Genomic DNA, 21,497 nt, shown 5'->3' with positions numbered 1-21,497 from the left:
TGAATTGTAATACATTGAGTAATAAAAAAAAAATAAGAATGTTATTGAATTTTGTGCGGGGAAAGATAAATGACTTCTGTTGTGATCCCGTGCAATATAAAAATAAAAACCCATGACCTTCTGGAAGGGAAAAATATAGGGTAATTAGCAAAATGGCATTTTATGTATTTTTAGGCTGTTCGACTTCACCTGACGTCTTCAGCCACATCTTGAAAACATTTTAAATGGTTATAAAAATATGATCTTACCTGCCACAGTGACTTTAGCGATCCGGCTCACAATACTTCCAAGGCCGTCCAGTGTGGCAAGGCACTGGTACTCCCCTTCATCAGGACGGTGGTGTCGTGAGTGTACAATATTCTCAACCAGCAGCGATCCATTGGACATCTCCTGCCGCCGATCATCCACCAAGGCACTGAGTAGCACGCCATCCTTCCGCCATGTGATGGTGGGGCTTCCGGTCGCCATGTCTGAGTGGGCTCGGCAGTCGAGTTGCAGCACGCCGCCTCGCACAGTCACAGTGTCCTGAGGCTCCTGGGTGAATGTAAAGTCCACAAAACGTCCAGGACTTAATGAGGAAGATGATGACGAGGAGCCCTCATACCCTGCGGGAAGGAGGAAGAGCAGATGAGAGGCATGCATATTATTATATTTATGAATATTTATTTTTATCAAAATAAAAACACCGTAACGTCTACTATGACTTTCTTTACAAAAAGGGGTAAATATTGGTATGACTTCGAAACGTAGTAAATACAAGGCCACTCTCAGTATTGCGGATTCTAACAACAGTATCAACAAAATGTTTCTACTTTATTGCGAACAATTGTTTGGGAATAAAGTCAATGGTGCAAAAATGTGTAAACAAACTTCTGTGTCCAACAACATTTGTTAATATAATACAAACCCCGTTTCCAAACGAGTTGGGAAATTGTGTTTGTACAAATTGTGTTTCCCAAACTGTTACACTCCGTTACATTTATTGAGTGTTGTTAAAAGAAAAGGTGATGTAACACAGTGTGAACATGCCCTTTCCCAACTACTTTGGCACGTGTTGCAGCCATGATATTCTAAGTTAATTATTATTTGCACAAAAAAAAATGAAGATTATGAGTTTGAACATCAAATTTCTTGTCTTTATAGCATATTGAACTGAATATGGGCTGAAAAGGATTTGCAAATCATTGTATTCCGTTTATGTTTACATCTAAAACAATTTCCCAACTCATATGGAAATGGGGTTTGTAACATGAACAGAATTAAACACACATTTGTGTGAAAATAAACAGAAGAGTACTAAAGAAAAAAGATCTCTTAAACTAGTATCAATGTGATGCTTGAACTAGTAACAAAGGGGTATCAGTATCGATATTTGTACGGATTAGAAAAGTAGGGCCACAAGGGAACCATTTTGCAATGAGTGCTCGGATCTGACGAAAGGAGTTTGCGTTCTAACAGAGCAGTTAAGAGTATCGGCGGATTTCGATGTAAAAGTATGTCCTAAGCCGACTGATGCCTTTCAATGCCGATCAAAAAAGCTGAGGATTTATTATTCTGGCGGACAGAGGAACCAAGCAGCTAACTGTGTATGTTCATACAGCACACAGTGTGGAGCCGCCTGGCTAAGTTAATAATTATCACCTCTATTGCGGCAAATAAACTGTATTTAAATAAAATACTATTATCACAAGAGGACGAGGTTTTAAACATCGAGTAAGAATAATCAGAAGGAGCATGCTAAGCTACACGAACAAACAAGGGTATGTTGTAGATATGTTAATGTAATCTTTAAAATGCTCATTCCATCTATTTTCTACTGATTGTGCCTTGCTGGGTCACGGGGTGGCTGGAGCCTATCTCAGCTGCACTTGGGTGGAAGGCGGCATACACCTTGGACAAGTCGCTATGTCATCGCAGTGCATCTTTAAAACGTCAAAAACCAAATTAAGGTTTTTTACAAGTTTTAAAAAGATGGTTTCAACCAAATTCATGTAATAACCACAGAACTTTCCTCCAGAAGGTCTTATCTTTGTCCATGTGATGTCAGATGAAACAAATTTTAAACTGTTTGGCCACAATACCCAGCAATACAGTATGTTTGGAGGAGAAAAGGTGAGGCATTTAATCCCAGATACACCACGCTAACTGTCAAGCATGGTGGTTGTAGTATTATGCTCTGGGCCTGTTTTGCTGCCAATGGAACTGGTGCTTTACAGAGACTAAATGGGACAGTGAAAAACAAGAATCACCTCAAAATTCTTCAGGACAACCTAAAATCATCAGACCAGAGGTTGGGTCTTGGGCACAGTTGGGTGTTCCAACAGGACAATGACCCCAAACATACGTCAAAAGTGGTAAAGGAATGGCTAAATCAGGCTAAAATCAAGGTTTTAGAATGGCCTTCCCAAAGCCCTGTGTGGACAATGCTGAAGAAACAAGTCCATGTCAGAAAACCTACACATTTAACTGAACTGCACCAATTTTGTCAATAGGAGTGGTCAAAAGTTCAACCAGAAGCTTGCCAGAAGCTTGTGGATGGCTACCAAAAGCGCCTTATTGCAGTGAAACTTGCCAAGGGACGTGTAACCAAATATTAACATTGCTGTATGTATACTTTTGACCCAGCAGACTTGGTCACATTTTCAGTAGACCCATAATACATTCATTAAAGAACCAAACTTGATGATTAGGTTTTTTGTGACAAACAAGTATGTGCTCCAATCACTCTATCAAAAAAAAAAAAATGAGTTCTAGAAATTATTGGAGACTCAGGACAGCCATGACATTATGTTCTTTACAAGTGTATGTAAACTTTTGACCACGACTGTATAGACATAGTTTAGGGTTGTCAAAGTTAACACGATAATAATGTGTTAACTTCCAATAATGGCACAATTTTTTTAACGGCCGATTAATTTGAACACTTCTTTCTTTACCGTTTTTCTTGCTGCCTGAAATATTGTGTACATTTTTTTCATAAAATGTTGTGGTTGAGTCCTCAATTACAGAATGATTAACAAGGGTCACAATTACATTTTATTAATTGAGAATGTTAAAACATTGTCATGCAGCAATATGAAACCCCCCTCTGAAAATTAATTTGTCTAGGGTACACTTATTAATGATGAACAATCATAACTTTCTACGATTAATTTTGAATTAATTATGAACAAAGTGCAATTAATCAGGAACAAATATTTCAATTGTTTGACAGCCCTTTTTTGATATATATATATATATGTATGTATATATATATATATATATATATATATATATATATGTATGTATGTATGTGTATATATATATATATGTATATATATATATATCAATGCATAATGCACTTTTAATTTTCCTGAAGGAACTCTCCTGAAGAAATCAATAAGGTAATATCTATCTATCTATCTATCTATCTATCTATCTATCTATTTATCTATCTATCTATCTATCTATCTATCTATCTATCTATCTATCTATCTATCTATCCATCTATCTATCTATCTATCTATCTATCTATCTATCTATCTATCTATCTATCCATCTACCCATCTATCTATCTATCTATCTACCTATCTATCTATCTATCTATCTATCTATCTATCTATCTATCTATCTATCTATCTATCTATCTATATACATTAATGCATTCTAACTCGTAATTAAACGTAAATAAAAGTCCTCTATTACTCCCATAAATCATTCTAAAAAAAAACATTCAAATATACAATATATACAAATACACCAAAATTTACATTTTTGTCACTTGAATATTACCCAAGTTTTAGTTATATTGTGATAATATATAATGCAGACAAAATATTTTTTGCAGCGTTGTGATGACAGTGAGCTAACAGTTTGTGCTGTTGATTTGGCATCATGGCTGCGGTGAGCTGCTTTCACGCATCGGCGCTCAAAAGTATATTCTGGATCATAAATAATACATCTCACCTGGATAGTAGAAGGACTAAGACATAATCTGACGAGTTGGTACACTTTGGCATCCAATTTCGACCCAGTCATGACGAGAAAAACACGAAAAGACGCCTGGTCCATCCCCTTTTTTTCCTTGCAAGCATTACGCGTTAATATGCATTGGAATTATTGATCTGCATTGGACTATGTGAACATCCTTACAGTTAGCATCCTAATGACAGCAGACAGTGTACATAAAGTAAGTAATGTATTATTATGTTTGTTAGCTTGTTAAAATCTGCAGTGAGTCGTAAACAGTGATGTTGTGAAGGAAAAAGCGAATTTTGTGATGTTTTTCTGAAATTGATATGCCGCCAAATGCTTAAAATGTGTATATAAAACCTTAATGGAGGAATTTGGATGTTTTTTTTTTAGCATTTTACAAGCAGAATAGAGTGACTCCCATTTGATTGCATTTATTTACTAGTTAGAATGCATTAAAAAAAAGAAAAACATGTTTTTTCTTTGACATAAGGATTGTAAATGATAGTTAAAATTCCAAAAGAAGTGCAGTTCCCATTTATCCATCCATCCATCCATTTCTTACCGCTTGTCTCTTTTGGGGTGACGGGGGGGTCTCATCTGCATTTGGGCGGATGGACAAGTCGCCATCTCATCACAGGGCCAACACAGATAGACAGAGAGCATTCACACTCACAGTACCCAAAGGGCAACCCACGCAGTGACGGGGAGAACATGCAAACTCCACACAGAAATACCCCGAGCCCGGGATTGAATTCAGGACTACTCAGAACCTTCGTATTGTGAGGCAGATGCACCAACCCCTCTTCCACTGTGCTGCCCAGTTCCCATTTAAATACCCCAGATTGTGCCCATACTTACAACATACTCACAGTACTCTGTGCAGCACTAAAACAAGCATTGTTTACCCCAACAGCAGATTTGCTTTACTGCCTGTCTGTCAACACGTTTTATCAAAATACACACGGTGCCCATTTTCCTGCACATTTATGTGGAGCTAAACTGCTCTGCACAAGGTGTTATTTATAGCCAAGAGCCAATTTGTATCCCCGAGGCGGCCTTACACTTTGATCAAGCCACGTTTGTAGCGTGAGCGCACCATAAAGAGATTGTTAGACAACAAAGGTAGTAAAACACAAAGGAAAACTACGGATGCGGTGATGGTTTATAGATTTTGCAATGAAATCTGCAGGTGAGTTGGAACTGCACTTTCATTGCGGCTAATAGGGCTCTGCTGCAGTGTTTCTAACGGCGAATCTGACCTCACGTCAGTGTGACAATCTTCCAAAACATCAAGAAACTGCAATTAATGTCCGTGTTGCTGATTCAGAATGCAACTTAAACTTCTCTGATGTGGAAAATATAAAGACTGACAATGATTCTTTTACTTAAATATTTGTTTTATGTAAACCTAGGGCTGGGCGATTTGGCTTTTTTTTAATTCCTCGATATTTTTAGGCCATATACGATATATATTATGATATTTTGCCTTGGCCTTGAATGAACACTTGATGCATATAATCACAGCAGTATATGAATCTATGTGTCTGTATTAAAACATTCTTTTTCATACTGCATTCATACATGCTACTTTAAAACTTTCGTGCAGAGAAGGAAATCACAACTAAGTCAATTGACCAAAAAAGTGTGTTTATTAAAGTTATTAAGCAATAGCATAAACATTCATGTCCTTTCCAAAACAGAAAGTGCAAGATCATCAGAGACATTTTAAGTATCAAATAAAAATGAGCTGCGTAATAGGAAATCAAATAATATTCGTCCTTCACTATGTGGTAAGTTACAACGGACGTTATGAAATTCTCTTTATTCTCTAGCGAGTGACTTTTCAAATAATGCTACATATTAGCAGTAATGCTACTTTTCATAGCAACGCTTTTGCCCCACACTTGACAAATTACGGTTGTCTGTTCGACATATTCGCACTTGAAGCCTAAGCACCGCCAGACGATGGACCCCTGCTATTTTTATTGGGAATTAAGTCTTCCTTCATTTGTTACCCGATCCGCACCTTCTTTCTCTCGTATTAACACTCGTACGGCTACGTTAGCATCACAGCTAACGTTACCCAGTCTGCTACCTCTCTGCTGGGCGAGAGCGTATACGTATGTGACGTATGACGTGACAGTATGTGACGTGTGTAAGAGTGTCTGTGAGAAGGACGGACAGGAAAGAGTGAGAAGAGCCTGTAGTGCAGGGGTGTCAAACTCAAATACAGAGTGGGCCAAAATTTTAAACTGAACAAAGCCGCAGGCCAAGGTTGAACAAATTAACCTTTTAATAGGGACCCAAACAAGTTTTGCATTAAATATTGAACAAGCAAGGCTTATATAACTTTAGTGACATGCAAAATCCAGTTTCAAACAATAAGAATTATAATTAAAAAAATATCAATGGCATATCAAATAAAATTTAAATAAAATTGTTATGCCTTTTTTTGAATTTGCAATCTTCTGAAATAAATATAAAAAATGTTCCACAGGTTAGTAATAAATTTGAAAATAAAATAACAATAATGAATGAACCAAACATTCAAGCCTTGAAGTAGCAAGAGAAAATGCATGAATAAAACGTTAATTATTGGTCAGTTTGCTGGAAGTTTCCCGGAAGAGTTAGTGCTGCAAAGGGTTCTAGGTATTTGTTCTGTTGTGTTACGGTGCGGATGTTCACCCGAAATGTGTTTGTCATTCTTGTTTGGTGTGGGTTCACAGTGTGGCGCATATTTGTAACAGTGCTAAAGTTGTTTACACGGCCACCCTCAGTGTGACATGTATGGCTGTTGACGAAGTATGCCTTGCATTCACTTGTGCGTGTGTGTGTTAAAGGCACACATATTATGTGACACGCTGTTAGTATGGAGGAAAAGCGGACGTGACGAAAGGGTGTAGAGAACGCTAAAGCCAGTGCCTTGAAAGCACGCCCCCAATAGTTGTCCAGGTGGAAATCGGTAGAAATTCGGGAGAATGGTTGCCATGGGAGATTTTTGGGAGGGGCACTGAACTTCGGGAGTCTACTGGGAAAATTAGGAGGGTTGGCAAGTATGAGTATTAGCGGTGAATGCGGTGTTACAGCGGCACCGACGCTGTATAACACCGGCGGGCCAACTCTAATGCTAAATTGATATTGCCTTAAGGGCCAAATTAAATTACACGGTGGGCCAGATTTGGCCCGCGGGCCAGAATTTGACACCCATGCTGTGGTGTAATGCCCGCAGCTAAAAGCAACTGCGTGAGAATGTATACTCGAATATTACGATATAGTCGTTTTCTATATCGCACAGAGACAAACCCGCGATAAATCGTGTATATCGATATATCACCCAGCCCTATGTAAACCTATTCGATTAAATCCCACACTGATCCACCCTTATTAAAACAATTTTGCTGGTTTTTACTGACATGCTCACATCAGTTTGTTTATCTCCATTTCCCCAATTGGAAACTTTGGGTAGGATGGTTTGTTTTGTTGTCTTTTTTGTTGCCAACGCCATCACGGCATACTTGCTAGTTCATCCATCTGTGTTGATGGGCTTGTGTTGCCCTTTCAGTTGTATATTTATCTATTAATCTATTTTCCTCCTAACTTTCGGGACTTAGACTTAGACTTGGACAAACGTTATTGATCCACAAGGGAAATTGTTCCAAACAGTAGCTCAGCTTCAATGGATGGAAAGGGGAAGTGTCAGGTTCGTCACCTGCAGTTTAGTTTTGTTTTGGTTTTTCCTCTGTTTGTTTTTGGCAAACTTCTGGTTGAATTTTTGCTTGTCTCCCTGAGCGCTGTTTCCCCTCAGCTGCAGCTCACTGGCACCTGGCCACACCTGGTGTCAATCAGCCAGTTGCTATTTAGAACTGCATTGCTCTCCAGTCAGTGTTGGGGTATTGTCGCTGGAGCTGTATGCTGTGGAATGTTTGCTGTTTCCACTTTTCCTGTTTGCTGGTTCCTGTTTCCTGTTTCCAGTTTGCCTGTTCCTGGTTCCTGGTTTGTGTTTTGCTTTAATTTTGGACATTAAATCATGTTTTCCTGCACCAAGCCTGCGATCTCTGCATCTTGGGGTTTGTCACTACCAACACTTGACAGTGAGGATGGAAAGGATAATGCAAGTATTAAGTAGACTAAAAATGTATCATGGTAGCAATACAAAATATAACATGTATGTAAAATTGACATATTATATGTACAGTATAAAATATATCTATATATATATATATATATATATATATATATATATATATTTGTGTATATATATACATATATATGTGTATATGTATGTATATATACACACATACAGTATATATATATGTATGTATATATACATATATATATATATATATATATATATATATATATATCTGTATATATATATATATATATATATATATATATATATATATATATATAATTTTAGTGTAATATATACACTATATAACAAATCCCAATTACCATGTACAATATTACAGTATATGTAACAGCTGCAGCAAAAAAAAAAAATGTGGGGTAGTAGTGCTTCTCACTAATGAGTTGCGACGAGTGAGGCGATGTCCGTGTATTCTGTATGTATAAGCGAGCTGCCCCACCTGCTCATCCCAAAACAAATATTTTGGATGATTGACACGAGTTTTAATCTGCTCATTGAATTCTACTGTCAAATAAACGTGCTCAGGTGCTGAGAGCGATGCTCAGAGTGAGACCTTTTGTATTCATTTTGAAAGCCAGAGACGAAGAAAATAAACAAACACGGACATAGCAATTCATAGCAATTCATTCAATTCAAAGCTATTAAGTACATTTTCTTTTATTTTTCCATTAACTAACATATTGATACACTGCCCAGGCTTAGAATTGTATGAAATGCTTATAATGCCTCTGGACATCGAGCTCCAGTACTCTGGAATGCCCTCCCGGTAACAGCCAGAGATGCTACCTCAGTAGAAGCGTTTAAGTCCCATCTTGAAACTAATTTGTATACGCCAGCCTTTAAATAGACCCCATTTTAGAGCAGTTGATCTGCCGTCTCTTTTCTGCTCTGTCCCCCTCTCCTGCATGGATATGTTATCAGGCGACCACAAATGTTGCGCTAGCTGTTCAAAGTCGGGACCTGGAGTGGACCATTCACCTGTGCATCAGTTGGGGACGTCTCCACTCAAGAAGATCCCCTGCTGGCCCCACTATGGACTGTAGTCCAAGACACAACAAACTCCCTTCTTGTCTCTCATGGACACACACCTGTTGTTGTTAACTTTGGACCAGCGACTACATAATACATCAAGGCCGCGGAACAGAGACATGCACACACACACATCCACAAAAAAACATACGCCACACATACACCCCCCCACCCCCCAACCCAACACCCTCGACGCAAATCCCGTAGGGGTGATGAATGGATGGTCAGCGCCTGAAGAGCTGCGGCCTACCACCATGACCTTGAAGTACCTTCCCTCTGTTGCTAGATATCTCGAGATGTATGTTGTAATATGGATATGTGCTTTGCTATGGAGGTTTTTTCCCACTCCAGACTGGGCCCCCTTAGGAGCCCAGTCTAGATTGTATTTTTTTTACTCATCCTTCCCCAGCGTTTACCTTTTTCCCATATTTTACGGGGCGCCTTATGGCGACCCATCAGCGTTCTTGTTCTGTAACCCTGTACACTGTTTGTTTGTCTAATCTTGAACAGGTTTGTGCTGAAAACAAAGTTTCGTTGTACTTGTGCAATGACAACAAAGACCTATCCTATCCTATCCTATCCTATCATTGTGGCTTGTGCAGCCCTTTGAGACACTTGTGATTTAGGGCTATATAAAAAAAAACTTTGATTGATTTAATGCTTTTTAATGCTATTTAAGGCCTTAATTTTCATTATATCCATATTATTACGTTCAATGCTTTTTAATGAACCGTAGAAACCCTGTAAACATATCTAAAAATTAATAATTTTGTGTTGATTACCAGGTACCACAAATTTGTACCGTATCACTTTAAATATGAAATGTACTTTTCCCTTTACATTTTGTCATCGTGTCAACATAATAAATACTGTTGTTCGTTAGTACGTCCACCCCATAGAATGTTTCTGGATTACATATATGTCATTTATTGTGCGTTTACCTGTTTGTTTTGGTGTTCTTATGTATACTCTCGCAAAGGGTTCAGATGGCAGCGAGCGGCAGAATTTTTCTTGCATTTGATGTTGACGCCGCTAAACAGGCTTTCATCCTGATCAGAGAGGCAGTTTGTATGGTCCAAAACGTCACTCTGCGCCTTCGGGGGTTCCCGGGAAGCCTCAAAGTAGGCTACAGTGAGTGCAACAAGTTACATCATAAAACAGCCTCTTATGGAAAATGATCAAACATCTTCAGTAAGAAAATAACATTTTCTACTGAGGCCTCTAAACATTCAAGTTCAACCTATGTAGATGTTGCACAGAGTTTGAAGGACTTTTACGAACTATTATATATTAATTTTTTAAATATGCATAAGCCTAAAGTCATGATTCCAACTTCCACTAAGCCAGAGCTTGTGACACATTTATGAGTTGAATCCGAAAGTTTGTACAGAAAATAAGTATTTAATTCAATGCTGAATTTGTTTGTATACCCCGTTACAAAGATATTACATTTTTATGTTGGATTTATTTGAATAAATAAATACAGAAAGAAAGAAAAAAAATAATAATAATAAAGGTTGAACATTTTGTTTATATTTGATTGAGTAAAACTTAGTGGAAAAAATAGTTGATCCCCTACCAGTGTTTTCAACCACTGTGCCGTGGCACGCTAGTGTGCCGTGAGATACAGTCTGGTGTGCCGTGGGAGATTATCTAATTTCACCTACTTGGGTTAAAAATATTTTTTGCAAACCAGTAATTATAGTCTGCAAATTATGTGTTGTTGTTGAGTGTCGGTGCTATCTAGAGCTCGGCACAGTAACCGTGTAATACGGTAGCTAATTGCTTTGTAGATGTCGGAAGCAGCGGGAGGTAAAAAGGTGTCTAATGCTTAAACCAACAATAAACAAAAGATGAGTGACCCTAAGAAAAGGCATTGAAGCTTAGGGAAGGCTATGCAGAATGATACTAAAACTGAACTGGCTACAAACTAAACCATACTTTCCAACCCTCCCGGATTTTCCGGGAGACTCCCGAAATTCAGCGCCTCTCCCGAAAACCCTCCCGGGACAATCTTTCTCCCGAAAATCTCCCGAAATTCAAGGGGAGCTGGAGGCCACACCCCCCAACATTGAGTCGGACCTGACTCAACGTGACTCTTTTAAACAGGTCAATACTGCCATCTACTGTACATAGAATACAATGTAAATATATTCTACATTTAAGTGCAGTCAAGGAACATGCATTAGGGAGCCTGTTGTTCTGAAGCCCACAGTAAAGAGACGTAACTTCATCACGTCGCCTGGTTATTGACTCCAACCCAATATATTACACCGTCGACGGGCAAAATTAAGAAATACGCTTGCAAGTTCCAGAACGATTGGAAACAAGAATTTCAGTTTATCCAGGAGAGTTCGAAGGGGAAGGGGTATGTTGCCTGTAAATTTTGTAGAACAGACTTCTCCATTGAACACAGCGGCCGAACGGATATTCAGCCATGAACGGTCAGCGAAGCACAAAGCGTCCGCAGTGCAGTATCGTTCACAACCCAGTATTATGGCCCACCTCGCAAAATGGAGACCCGATGGTGTATCTTATGCTGAGACAAACATGGCTATGCTGATAGCTGGAAGCAACATCCCATTCTCATTTGCGATTGTCTTCAACAAATCCGTGAAGGATGTTCCCGGATTCGGAGATCGCTCGCCAATACGCAAATGACAGAACAAAGGTTACTCAAATAGTGAAAGGTAAGTGGTGTTGTTTTTTTTAGAAACAAACAAGCACAGTACAGTTAGTAGAACAACTGTGTTTTTATTAGTGTATTTGATAGGTGCCGTCGGAAGTTCAACCATTTCTTTTATTTATATATATAATAAAATAAATATATGTAGCTAGAATTCACTGAAAGTCAAGTATTTCATACATATATATGTTTATATATATATACATGAAATATATATGAAATACTCGAGTTGGTGAATTATACGACACCCCTCTTAACCACGCCCCCGCCCCAACCACGCCTCTGCCCCACCCCCGAGCACGTCCCCCCATGCCCCACCTCCCGAAATCGGAGGTCTCAAGGTTGGCAAGTATGAACTAAACAAAGACAGAATGCTGGACGACAGCAAAGACTTACTGTGGAGCAAAGACTGCGTCCACAATGTACATCTGAACATGACATGAAAATCAACAATGTCCCCAAAAAGAAGAATAAAATTAACTGAAATATTTTTGATTGCTGAAACAAAGTCGATGCGGGAAATATCGCTCAAAGGAAGACATCAAACTGCTGCAAGAAAATACCCACCAAAAAGAAAAAAACACCAAAACAGGAGCGCAAGACAAGAACTCAAACACTACACACAGGAAAACAGCAAAAAACTAAGGTGATGTGACAGGTGATGACAGTACACCTACTTTGAGACAAGAGCTGTATTGATTCATGCTTGGTTAAGGTTTAAAGTCATATTCACCAATTGCGACAATTACCGTCAACTGAGTTTTTTTTTTTTCTAATTTCTGCTGGTGGTGTGCCTCCGGATTTTTTCAAAGCAAAAAATGTGCCTTGGCTCAAAAAAGGTTGACAAACACTGCCCTACCAAACCGCACGCATTGTGACACCACATATCGTTTTTTTAATTGTAGTACCCTCCAAGAAAGCACCCCTAAACTCAACTCATTTTGGTATAAAATACACCTGACACACAAACACTATCTTTAGTCAAACCTCGACACCACCTTGGGAAAGACCAGATAACTGACCTCAAGTACAAGACTACAACTACAAGAAACTACAAGAACACTACTCTGAGTACTCCAACTAGAGGTTCATCTCTGTTTGCCAACAGTACTTTCGACACCAAGTAGTAAACCACATTTTGTTTTAGAATTAAACACTTGGTGCTTCTAATGAATGCATCTGCAATAAAAACCATAGTAGTGTGTATTTATTCAGGATCAGAAGAAGAGTTTTTATTGCCATTTTTAAAGAACGGGTTCACAAACTAGGAATTTTACTTGGCGCAATCATGCAACATAAAACACATATAACACAGAATAGGTGATAACATGAGCTGTAACTGAGCTATCAGAACTTGTTATTATTCATGTGGCTGATGGCCGAGGGGAAAAACTGTTCAGGTGGCGGGAGGTGTGGGTCTGGATGGACTGTAGTCTCCTGCCTGAAGGGAGAGGGGAGAATAGTTTGTGTCCAGGGTGAGAAGAGTCAGCTGTGATCCGACCCACACGCCTCCTCGTCCTGGAGGAGAACAAGTCCTGGAGGGGTGGGAGTTTGCAGCAATCACCTTCTCAGCAGCACGTCGATGCTTGTCCCGGACTGTGGCGCCGGGGAACCACACGGTGATGGAGGAGGTGAAGATAGACTCGATGATAGCTGAGTAGAACTGCACTAGCATCTCGGTCGGGACCTTAAGCTTCCTCAGCTGCCGCAGGAAGTACATCCTCTGCTGGGCCTTCTTGATGAGGTAGCTGATGGTCGGCTCCCACTTGAGGTCCTGGGTGATGGTGGTGCCCAAGAAACGGGTGGAGTCCACAATGGAGGGGTGGGAGAGTCAATCTGGGTGAGGGGGGATGGTTGGGCTTTGACTTTTTGAGCTTCTTCAGCTGCCGCAGGAAGTATATCCTCTGCTGGGCCTTCTTGATGAGGTAGCTAATGGTCGGCTCCCACTTGAGGTCCTGGGTGATGGTGGTGCCCAAGAAACGAGAGGAGTCCACAATGGAGACAGGGGTGGGAGAGTCAGTCTGGGTGAGGGGGGATGGTTGGGCTTTGACTTTCCTGAAGTCCAAGATCTCCACTGTTTTCTGGCCGTTCAGCTCCAGGTTGTTGAGGCTGCACCAGGACACCAGCCGGTCCACCTCTCTCCTGTAGACGGACTCGTCGCCATCCGAGATGAGCCCGATGAGGGTAGCGTCGTCCACAAAATTGTACTGTCTTCAACTTTCTTCATCTATCAGTTGTCTTTGTCACACATTCCTCGGTCCTCATCTGTCCACTCTTACCTCCTTCCGCCCTTTTCACTTTCTCGTTTATGTCTCTCTCTTTTGCCTTCCTACTCATCGATTCCCTTTCAGTGGTACCTCTACTCTCTTGCTATCAGTAAATCACTATCCAGACAGCTCTATCTTTACTCACTCCCACTGGTCACACATACATGCGCACACACGTGCACTCCACACACACAGTGTGTCTTTGTCCTTGTTCTACTGCAATTTGATGTTATCACTCTCTGTCTGGTCAACACCTCTCTTCTATTCTCAGACTGAAAGCCTGATTTTGAGCCTGATTTTTTATATACAAATCTAATGATGAGGCCAAACCAAAATAGTAAAATATATTTAATAATGTATATCATTAATAATAAATATATTTACATTTCAGTATATGCCAAGGGTTAACCTACTCAGTGGCCTAGTGGTTAGAGTGTCCGCCCTGGAATCGGTAGGTTGGGAGTTCAAACCCCGGCCGAGTCATACCAAAGACTATAAAAATGGAAACCATTACCTCCCTGCTTGGCACTCAGCATTAAGGTTTGGAATTGGGGGTTAAATCACCATAATTGATTCCCGGGCGCGGCACTGCTGCTGCCCACTGCTCCCCTCACTTCCCAGGGGGTGATCAAGGGGATTGGTCAAATGCAGAGGACAGATTTCACCACACCTAGTGTGTGTGTGACAATCATTGGTACTTTAACTTTAACGTAAAACGAGCTGTGGGCCAAAAATCGACCCTTTTATTTACTATTGATGTGTAAAATTGTTATTTTCAAATAAAATGATTTACAACTTCTTACCCATGGGAAAAATGTTACAACTATGGAATATGACAGAGTCAGATGATTGCCGATTTTGTTGTCAGGAATCTGAATCCACCATGCATTTGTTTTGGTATTGTCATATTGTGTCTTCCTTTTGGGTGGATGTTGAAAAAATATGTTGAAGGATTGATTTGTTTATGAAGCTTGATGTGGTTACTGTTATTTCAGGAGAGTTCATTGACAGTCATGATTTAGTCAATTTGATTATAGTACTCGGTAAAAGGTTTATTTTAAGGCCAAAAATAGATATCCACTTAGTATTACTTTCTTTAAAACATGTATTCAGTATTTTTTAACTTTAGAAAGATATATGGTGGAAAACGATAATGATGCCAAAAAACAAAACAAAAAAAGTCCTCAAAGGCTTATTTTGAAAATGTAATTATGTTTATAGATGTGCAACAATAACAACAACAACTGGACTATACACAAATGCTTATTTTGAAATTGTAGTTTTGTTTATAAATTATATGCAATCTGTTGTTTACCTAATGTTTCAGTGTACATGGCTGAAGGTGTGTGTTGCTGAGCCCGACTTGGACATTTATCTGGACTGGACCTGGTTTTAAAAACCCTTTAAACAAATCTAATTTTATTGACAACCTGGTCTGGTGAAGATAAGGTCCTTTTTTTAAAATTAAAATAAAATAAGATAAATAAATAAAAAAAACATGTTCTTGGATAAAAAAAGAAAGTAAAACATTGTAAAAAAAAAAATTACATAAAAAAATAGTAGTTAATGAATATGTTCGTGGACCAGCGGCACACAGAATCATGTGTGCTTCAAGGACTGTGTCCCTTGCAGACTGTGTTGTCTATGTTGTGGGAACCAGAATATTGGTAGCAGAAAGAAACAACCCATTTTTGTGTGAGTGGGTGTGGATCAGTGTGAATGTATATCTTGTGTTTTTTCTTTATTGATTTAATAAAAAAAAAAAAAAACACAAAAAAAAACCAACAGTTTGGGCTGCTTCTACACTAAGCCAGCTAAGGTTATACAGGGTATATCCAACCTAACCTTAGCCTTGTGCACAAACACACCCACAATGCCATTGTTTAGGGCCCCCTGCCCCCTCTGTCTGGCGGCACAAAGCGACCTAGTACACATGCGCGGAAAATGCACACGTCATAGTTGCTTTGTGTGCAAGTTCTTAAAATAAATTGAACTTATCTGAACAATATCCCCAGTTGTGGTATTTCAATTAACTGTAATCCAGTGTGCTGCGGGGCCCTATTGTAGGGAATCACACTCAAGTCATCATAAATTAGTCACATCTTTAATGGACATGTGAAAGTAAACAATGTGATAAAGAACATCTTACAACAATTAATCTTGGGATCTAGCTATCTGGTCAGGACACTCTTCACTTGTTTGCCTTCACCTTCATTGTCCTTTCGTTTATGGTGACTTTATATACTCTGGACTTAGATGTTGAGTAATCGCTCGACATACTCGGCGGACAATAACTGATACAGTCTGCCTTGCCAGTCCAAAAGCATTTGCTGTTTTCCGTAGTCTTCCCTTGTTGGCCAGGTAATACAAAGCACACGCTACCCTTTTTATCACATCTACGGGAGCCCGCATTCTCGTTGTCTCTCCTTCGACAAATGGACAAAGTTTTTCGCTAAGCAGAATCACAGCTGACCTAGACTTTCGAAAGTTCTCTTGCCAATCCTCTGGCACAACACACTCGTTGAAAAACACATCCGACCGGGCTGCCGTTCTTCCAGGCCTTATCCAAAACTGTCGCTCAACATTGCTGTGCTGTATCCCAAACATCTGCAATCGCGCGTTTCCTTCTCTTATTCATGTGTGATTTCCACAAGCGTTTGTACATGTAGAAGGAGAAACATGTCTGGATGACTGACTCGCCTCCATCTTTCTAGTGGCGCAGTAAAAGAGTGGCCGTGCGCAACCCGAGGGTTCCTGGTTCAATCCCCACCTAGTACCAACCTCGTCACGTCCGTTGTGTCCTGAGCAAGACATTTCACCCTTGCTCCTGATGGGTGCTGGTTAGCGTCTTGCATGGCAGCTCCCTCCATCAGTGTGTGAATGTGTGTGTGAATGGGTAAATGTGGAAGTAATGTCAAAGCGCTTTGAGTACCTTGAAGGTAAAAAAGCGCTATACAAGTACAACCCATTTATCATTTATTTATCTCCAAGTTACGAAGCCGGTTGTTTTGAAGTTGGCTGTGGCGCGTTCTTTCTGACGTCACTTCCTCTCCGAACTCAGTTTGTAAACGATCGATGAGTCCACACAGAGGTAAGAGCCCGGAGACTCAAGAAATATACACCGCAATTACCCGAGTAAAAAATTATCCAAGGAGGGGAACCTTAAACGATGGGTTAATGTTGCTGAAACGGGGCTTGGGCTGAATAAGTATTTGTTGAAGGAGTTATCCGGCTTAATGTAGACAGGGCCGTAGACCACATTTTGAACACCATCCAGTGGCATATTACTGTTTTCACAAGTCCACTTTTTGTATAAATTGCTTTTATATAACAATGTTGGCAAATAATTTGGCGAACATTGCCCGTAACTAAGTATTTAGTACATAGTACAAAGTATCCCTCTGTGCCGATCACTGTCTTCATCAACAAGAGTCTTCAAATAACAAAAAATGGTGTTAAATGTTCATGTATTAATTTCATTCATCATTTATATCAGTGGTTCTCAGCCTTTTTTCAGTGATGTACCCCCTGTGAACATTCTTTTAATTCAAGTACCCCCTAATCAGAAGAGCAAAGCATTTTTGGTTGAAAAAAAGAAGTATAATACAGCACTATGTCATCAGTTTCTGATTTATTAAATTGTATAACAGTGCAAAATATTGCTCATTTGTAGTGGTCTTTCTTGAACTATTTGGAAAAAAAGATATAGAAATAACTAAAAACTTGTTGAAAAATAAACAAGTGATTCAATACAAAATAAAGATTTCTACACATAGAAGTAATCATCAACCTAAAGTGCCCTCTGTGGGGATTGTAATAGAGATCCATCTGGATTCATGAACTTAACTCTAAACATTTCCTCTCAAAAAAAGAAATCTTCAACATCAATATTTATGGAACATGTCCACAAAAAATCTAGCTGTCAACACTGAATATTGCATTGTTGCATTTATTTTCACAGTTTATACATTTACATTCGTATTTTGTTGAATAATTATTCAATAAATATATTTATAAAGGATTTTTGAATTGTTGCTATTTTTAGATTTTTTTTAAAAATCTCACGTACCCCTTGGCATACCTTCAAGTACCCCCAGGGGTACACGTACCCCCATTTGAGAACCACTGATTTACATGTATGTCACATTGTTTTCTGCAGTAACACAATAATTATTCTCCATAAAATGTGTTTTCACCCAAACCTAAAATAAAACTTTACTGTTCCTGTCGAATAGCAGATAACTATGGTGCGTTCAATGACCGTCAAATAAATTACGGAAGGTTAACTCTCGGCAGTAAAAATTATCAGTGAAATAGACATGCAATTAACATGTAAACATTGTGGTGTATTACAATCTCTGACGAAAATGTTGATTACATTTTTTTCCAAATATTAATTTTAATGTGCAGTCAGGAGAAAAAAATCACACCATCCAAATGCAGAACCCTCCAGTTCTGCCTCCAATGTTTACAATTTCTTCATAATCTTCTCTAAAAGGATGTTGTCATTATTTCACAGAGTTAAAGGATGTCATGCGTTCTTTAATAACAAGCTTCAGTAGATCATACTATTATTGTACATGTACCAGGTGGCTAAAAAAGGATTCACATCCATTCACAGCCATTTTGTCAAAATGTGATAATGTACAGAGTAGAAGTCCAATAGCGGGTCACAAATGAGCGAGAGAAAAACATGCACACGTGTAGCTGAAAGGCAGGATGCCATTACAGCCCAGAAAAGTGTAATTAGCTTTGATCCTAATCTAAGGAACTGACCTGACAGGAAACACCTACACTAACAGTGTCGCAATGCATCACCTGCTGTAGTACAAAAGCAGCAAACATAAATAATTCATTCTTTCCGGCTGTGTGGTTTTGATTAGTTCTGTAACACAATATTGCCATAGTTTGATAGTTGGTATTGTTTTAAAATTGTTAGCTAACGTCAATGTAGCTAATAAACTACAAATCCCGTTTCCATATGAGTTGGGAAATTGTGTTAGATGTAAATATAAACAGAATACAATGATTTGCAAATCCTTTTCATCCCATATTCAATTGAATGCACTACAAAGACAAGATATTTGATGTTCAAACTCAGAAACTTTATTTTTTTTTTGCAAATAATAATTAACTTAGAATTTCATGGCTGCAACACGTGCCAAAGTAGTTGGGAAAGGACATGTTCACCACTGTGTTACATCACCTTTTCTTTTAACAACACTCAATAAACGTTTGGGAACTGAGGAAACTAATTGTTGAAGCTTTGAAAGTGGAATTATTTTCCATTCTTGTTTTATGTAGAGCTTCAGTCGTTCAACAGTCCGGGGTCTCGGCTGTCGTATTTTACGCTTCATAATGCGCCACACATTTTCGATGGGAGACATGTCTGGACTGCAGGCGGGCCAGGAAAGTACCCGCACTCTTTTTTTACAAAGCCACGCTGTTGTAGCACGTGCTGAATGTGGTTTGGCATTGTCTTGCTGAAATAAGCAGGCGCTTAGATCGCAGCATATGTTGTTCCAAAACCGGCATGTACCTTTCAGTGTTAATGCTGCCTTCACAGATGTGTAAGTTACCCATGCCTTGGGCACTAATAAATGATAAATGGGTTGTACTTGTATAACGCTTGTCTACCTTCAAGGTACTCATAGCGCTTTGACACTACTTCCACATTCACCCATTCACACACTGATGGCGGGAGCTGCCATGCAAGGCGCTAACCAGCACCCATCAGGAGCAAGGGTGAAGTGTCTTGCTCAGGACACAACAGACGTGACGAGGTTGGTACTAGGTGGGGATTGAACCAGGGACCCTCGGGTTGCGCACGGCCACTCTCCCACTGCGCCACGCAGTCCCAAATGCACCCCATACCATCACAGATGCTGGCTTTTGAACTTTGCGTCAATAACAATCTAGATGGTTCGCTTCCCCTTTGGTCCGGATGACACGATGTCGAATATTTCCAAAAACACTTTGTAATGTGGACTCGTCAGACCACAGAACACTTTTCCACTTTGCATCAGTCCATTTTAGATGTTCTAGGGCCCATAGAAGGCGGCGGCGTTTCTGGATGTTGTTGATAAATGGCTTTCGCTGCGCATAGTAGAGCTTTAACTTGCACTTACAGATGTAAGGACAAACTGTATTTAGTGACAGTGGTTTTCTGAATTGTTCCTGAGCCCATGTGGTGATATCCTTTAGAAAATGATGTCGGTTTTTGATACAGTGCCGTCTGAGCGATCAAAGGTCACGGTCATTCAATGTTGGTTTACCGGCTATGCCGCTTACGTGGAGTGATTTCTCCAGATTCTCTGAACCTTTTGATGATATTATGGACCGTAGATGTTGAAACCCCTAAATTTATTGCAATTGCACTTTGAGAAACGTTGTACTTAAACTCTCGCGCAGTTGTGGACAAAGGGGTGTACCTCGCTCCATCTTTTCTTGTGAAAGACTGAGCATTTTTTTAGGAAGCTGTTTTTAAACCCAATCATGGCACCCACCTGTTCCTAATTAGCCTGCACACTTGTGTGATGATGTTCCAATTGAGTGTTTGATGAGCATTCCTCAACTTTATCAGTATTTATTGCCACCTTTCCCAACTTCTTTGTCACGTGTTTCTGGCATCAAATTCTAAAGTTAATGATTATTTGCAAAAAAAAAACTTTTATCAGTTTGAACATCAAATATGTTGACTTTGTAGCATATTCAACTGAATATGGGTTGAAAATGATTTGCAAATCATTGTATTCCGTTTATATTTACATCTGACACAATTTCCTAACTCATATAGAAACGGGGTTTGTACAATGTCACATGAGCAGCAAACGGACTTTGCTACAATTTAATACATTTCATGAATGGTTAAGCAGCTAATCTACTTAAAAAATGTACACTATTCATGTTTAAAATATTGTTTTTATTTCATAATCACTCACCATGAAGACCAATTAAAGCAGGGGTGCCAAACGTAAGGCCCGCGGTTTGGAACAGGCCCGCAACAGACTTTATCCGTCCCGCGGGATGAGTTTGCTAGGTATAAAAATGAGCCGAAATTTTTGAATGAAAGAAACGGCTGTTCTAAATGTGTCGACCAGATGTCCTAATAGCAATTATTTGTGTCTTTGTAGATGATGCTACATATGTATAAAAAAAATAAACCACATGATGTTAGTGCACCAGTCGAGGAAAATGACCAAACTACATAAAAAACATCCTGTAATTTGATTTTAATATTTGTTTTCCTTGATAGATTGAAAATTAACACGTGATGAACATTATCACATACTTTATTCAGAAAGTATAAATAATGACAAATAAAGGTACAATACTATTAACCGCAACACACAAGTGTAAAAAAACAACATTATGATTTTTACATATTCAGAATGTTCTTGTTCCATTTTTA

At 39.2% G+C, this 21,497-nt stretch overlaps 1 protein-coding gene across 2 annotated transcripts in view; it reads right to left on the bottom strand.

The window, feature by feature from the left end:
• Window positions 1-21,497, bottom strand: part of dcc (DCC netrin 1 receptor) — an 803,111-nt gene that overhangs the window by 588,478 nt on the left and 193,136 nt on the right. For both annotated transcript variants that reach the window (XM_061876767.1, XM_061876768.1), the window contains exon 2: window positions 249-605. In XM_061876767.1, the coding sequence (XP_061732751.1) occupies window positions 249-605 (357 nt within the window). The remainder of the gene's footprint in view (window positions 1-248; window positions 606-21,497) is intronic.

Source organism: Nerophis ophidion, linkage group LG17 (genome assembly GCF_033978795.1).
Source record: "Nerophis ophidion isolate RoL-2023_Sa linkage group LG17, RoL_Noph_v1.0, whole genome shotgun sequence".
Classification (NCBI taxonomy): Eukaryota; Metazoa; Chordata; class Actinopteri; order Syngnathiformes; family Syngnathidae; genus Nerophis; species Nerophis ophidion.
Note: the sequence above shows the minus strand (reverse complement) of the source record. Positions and strands in the feature narration are given on the sequence as shown.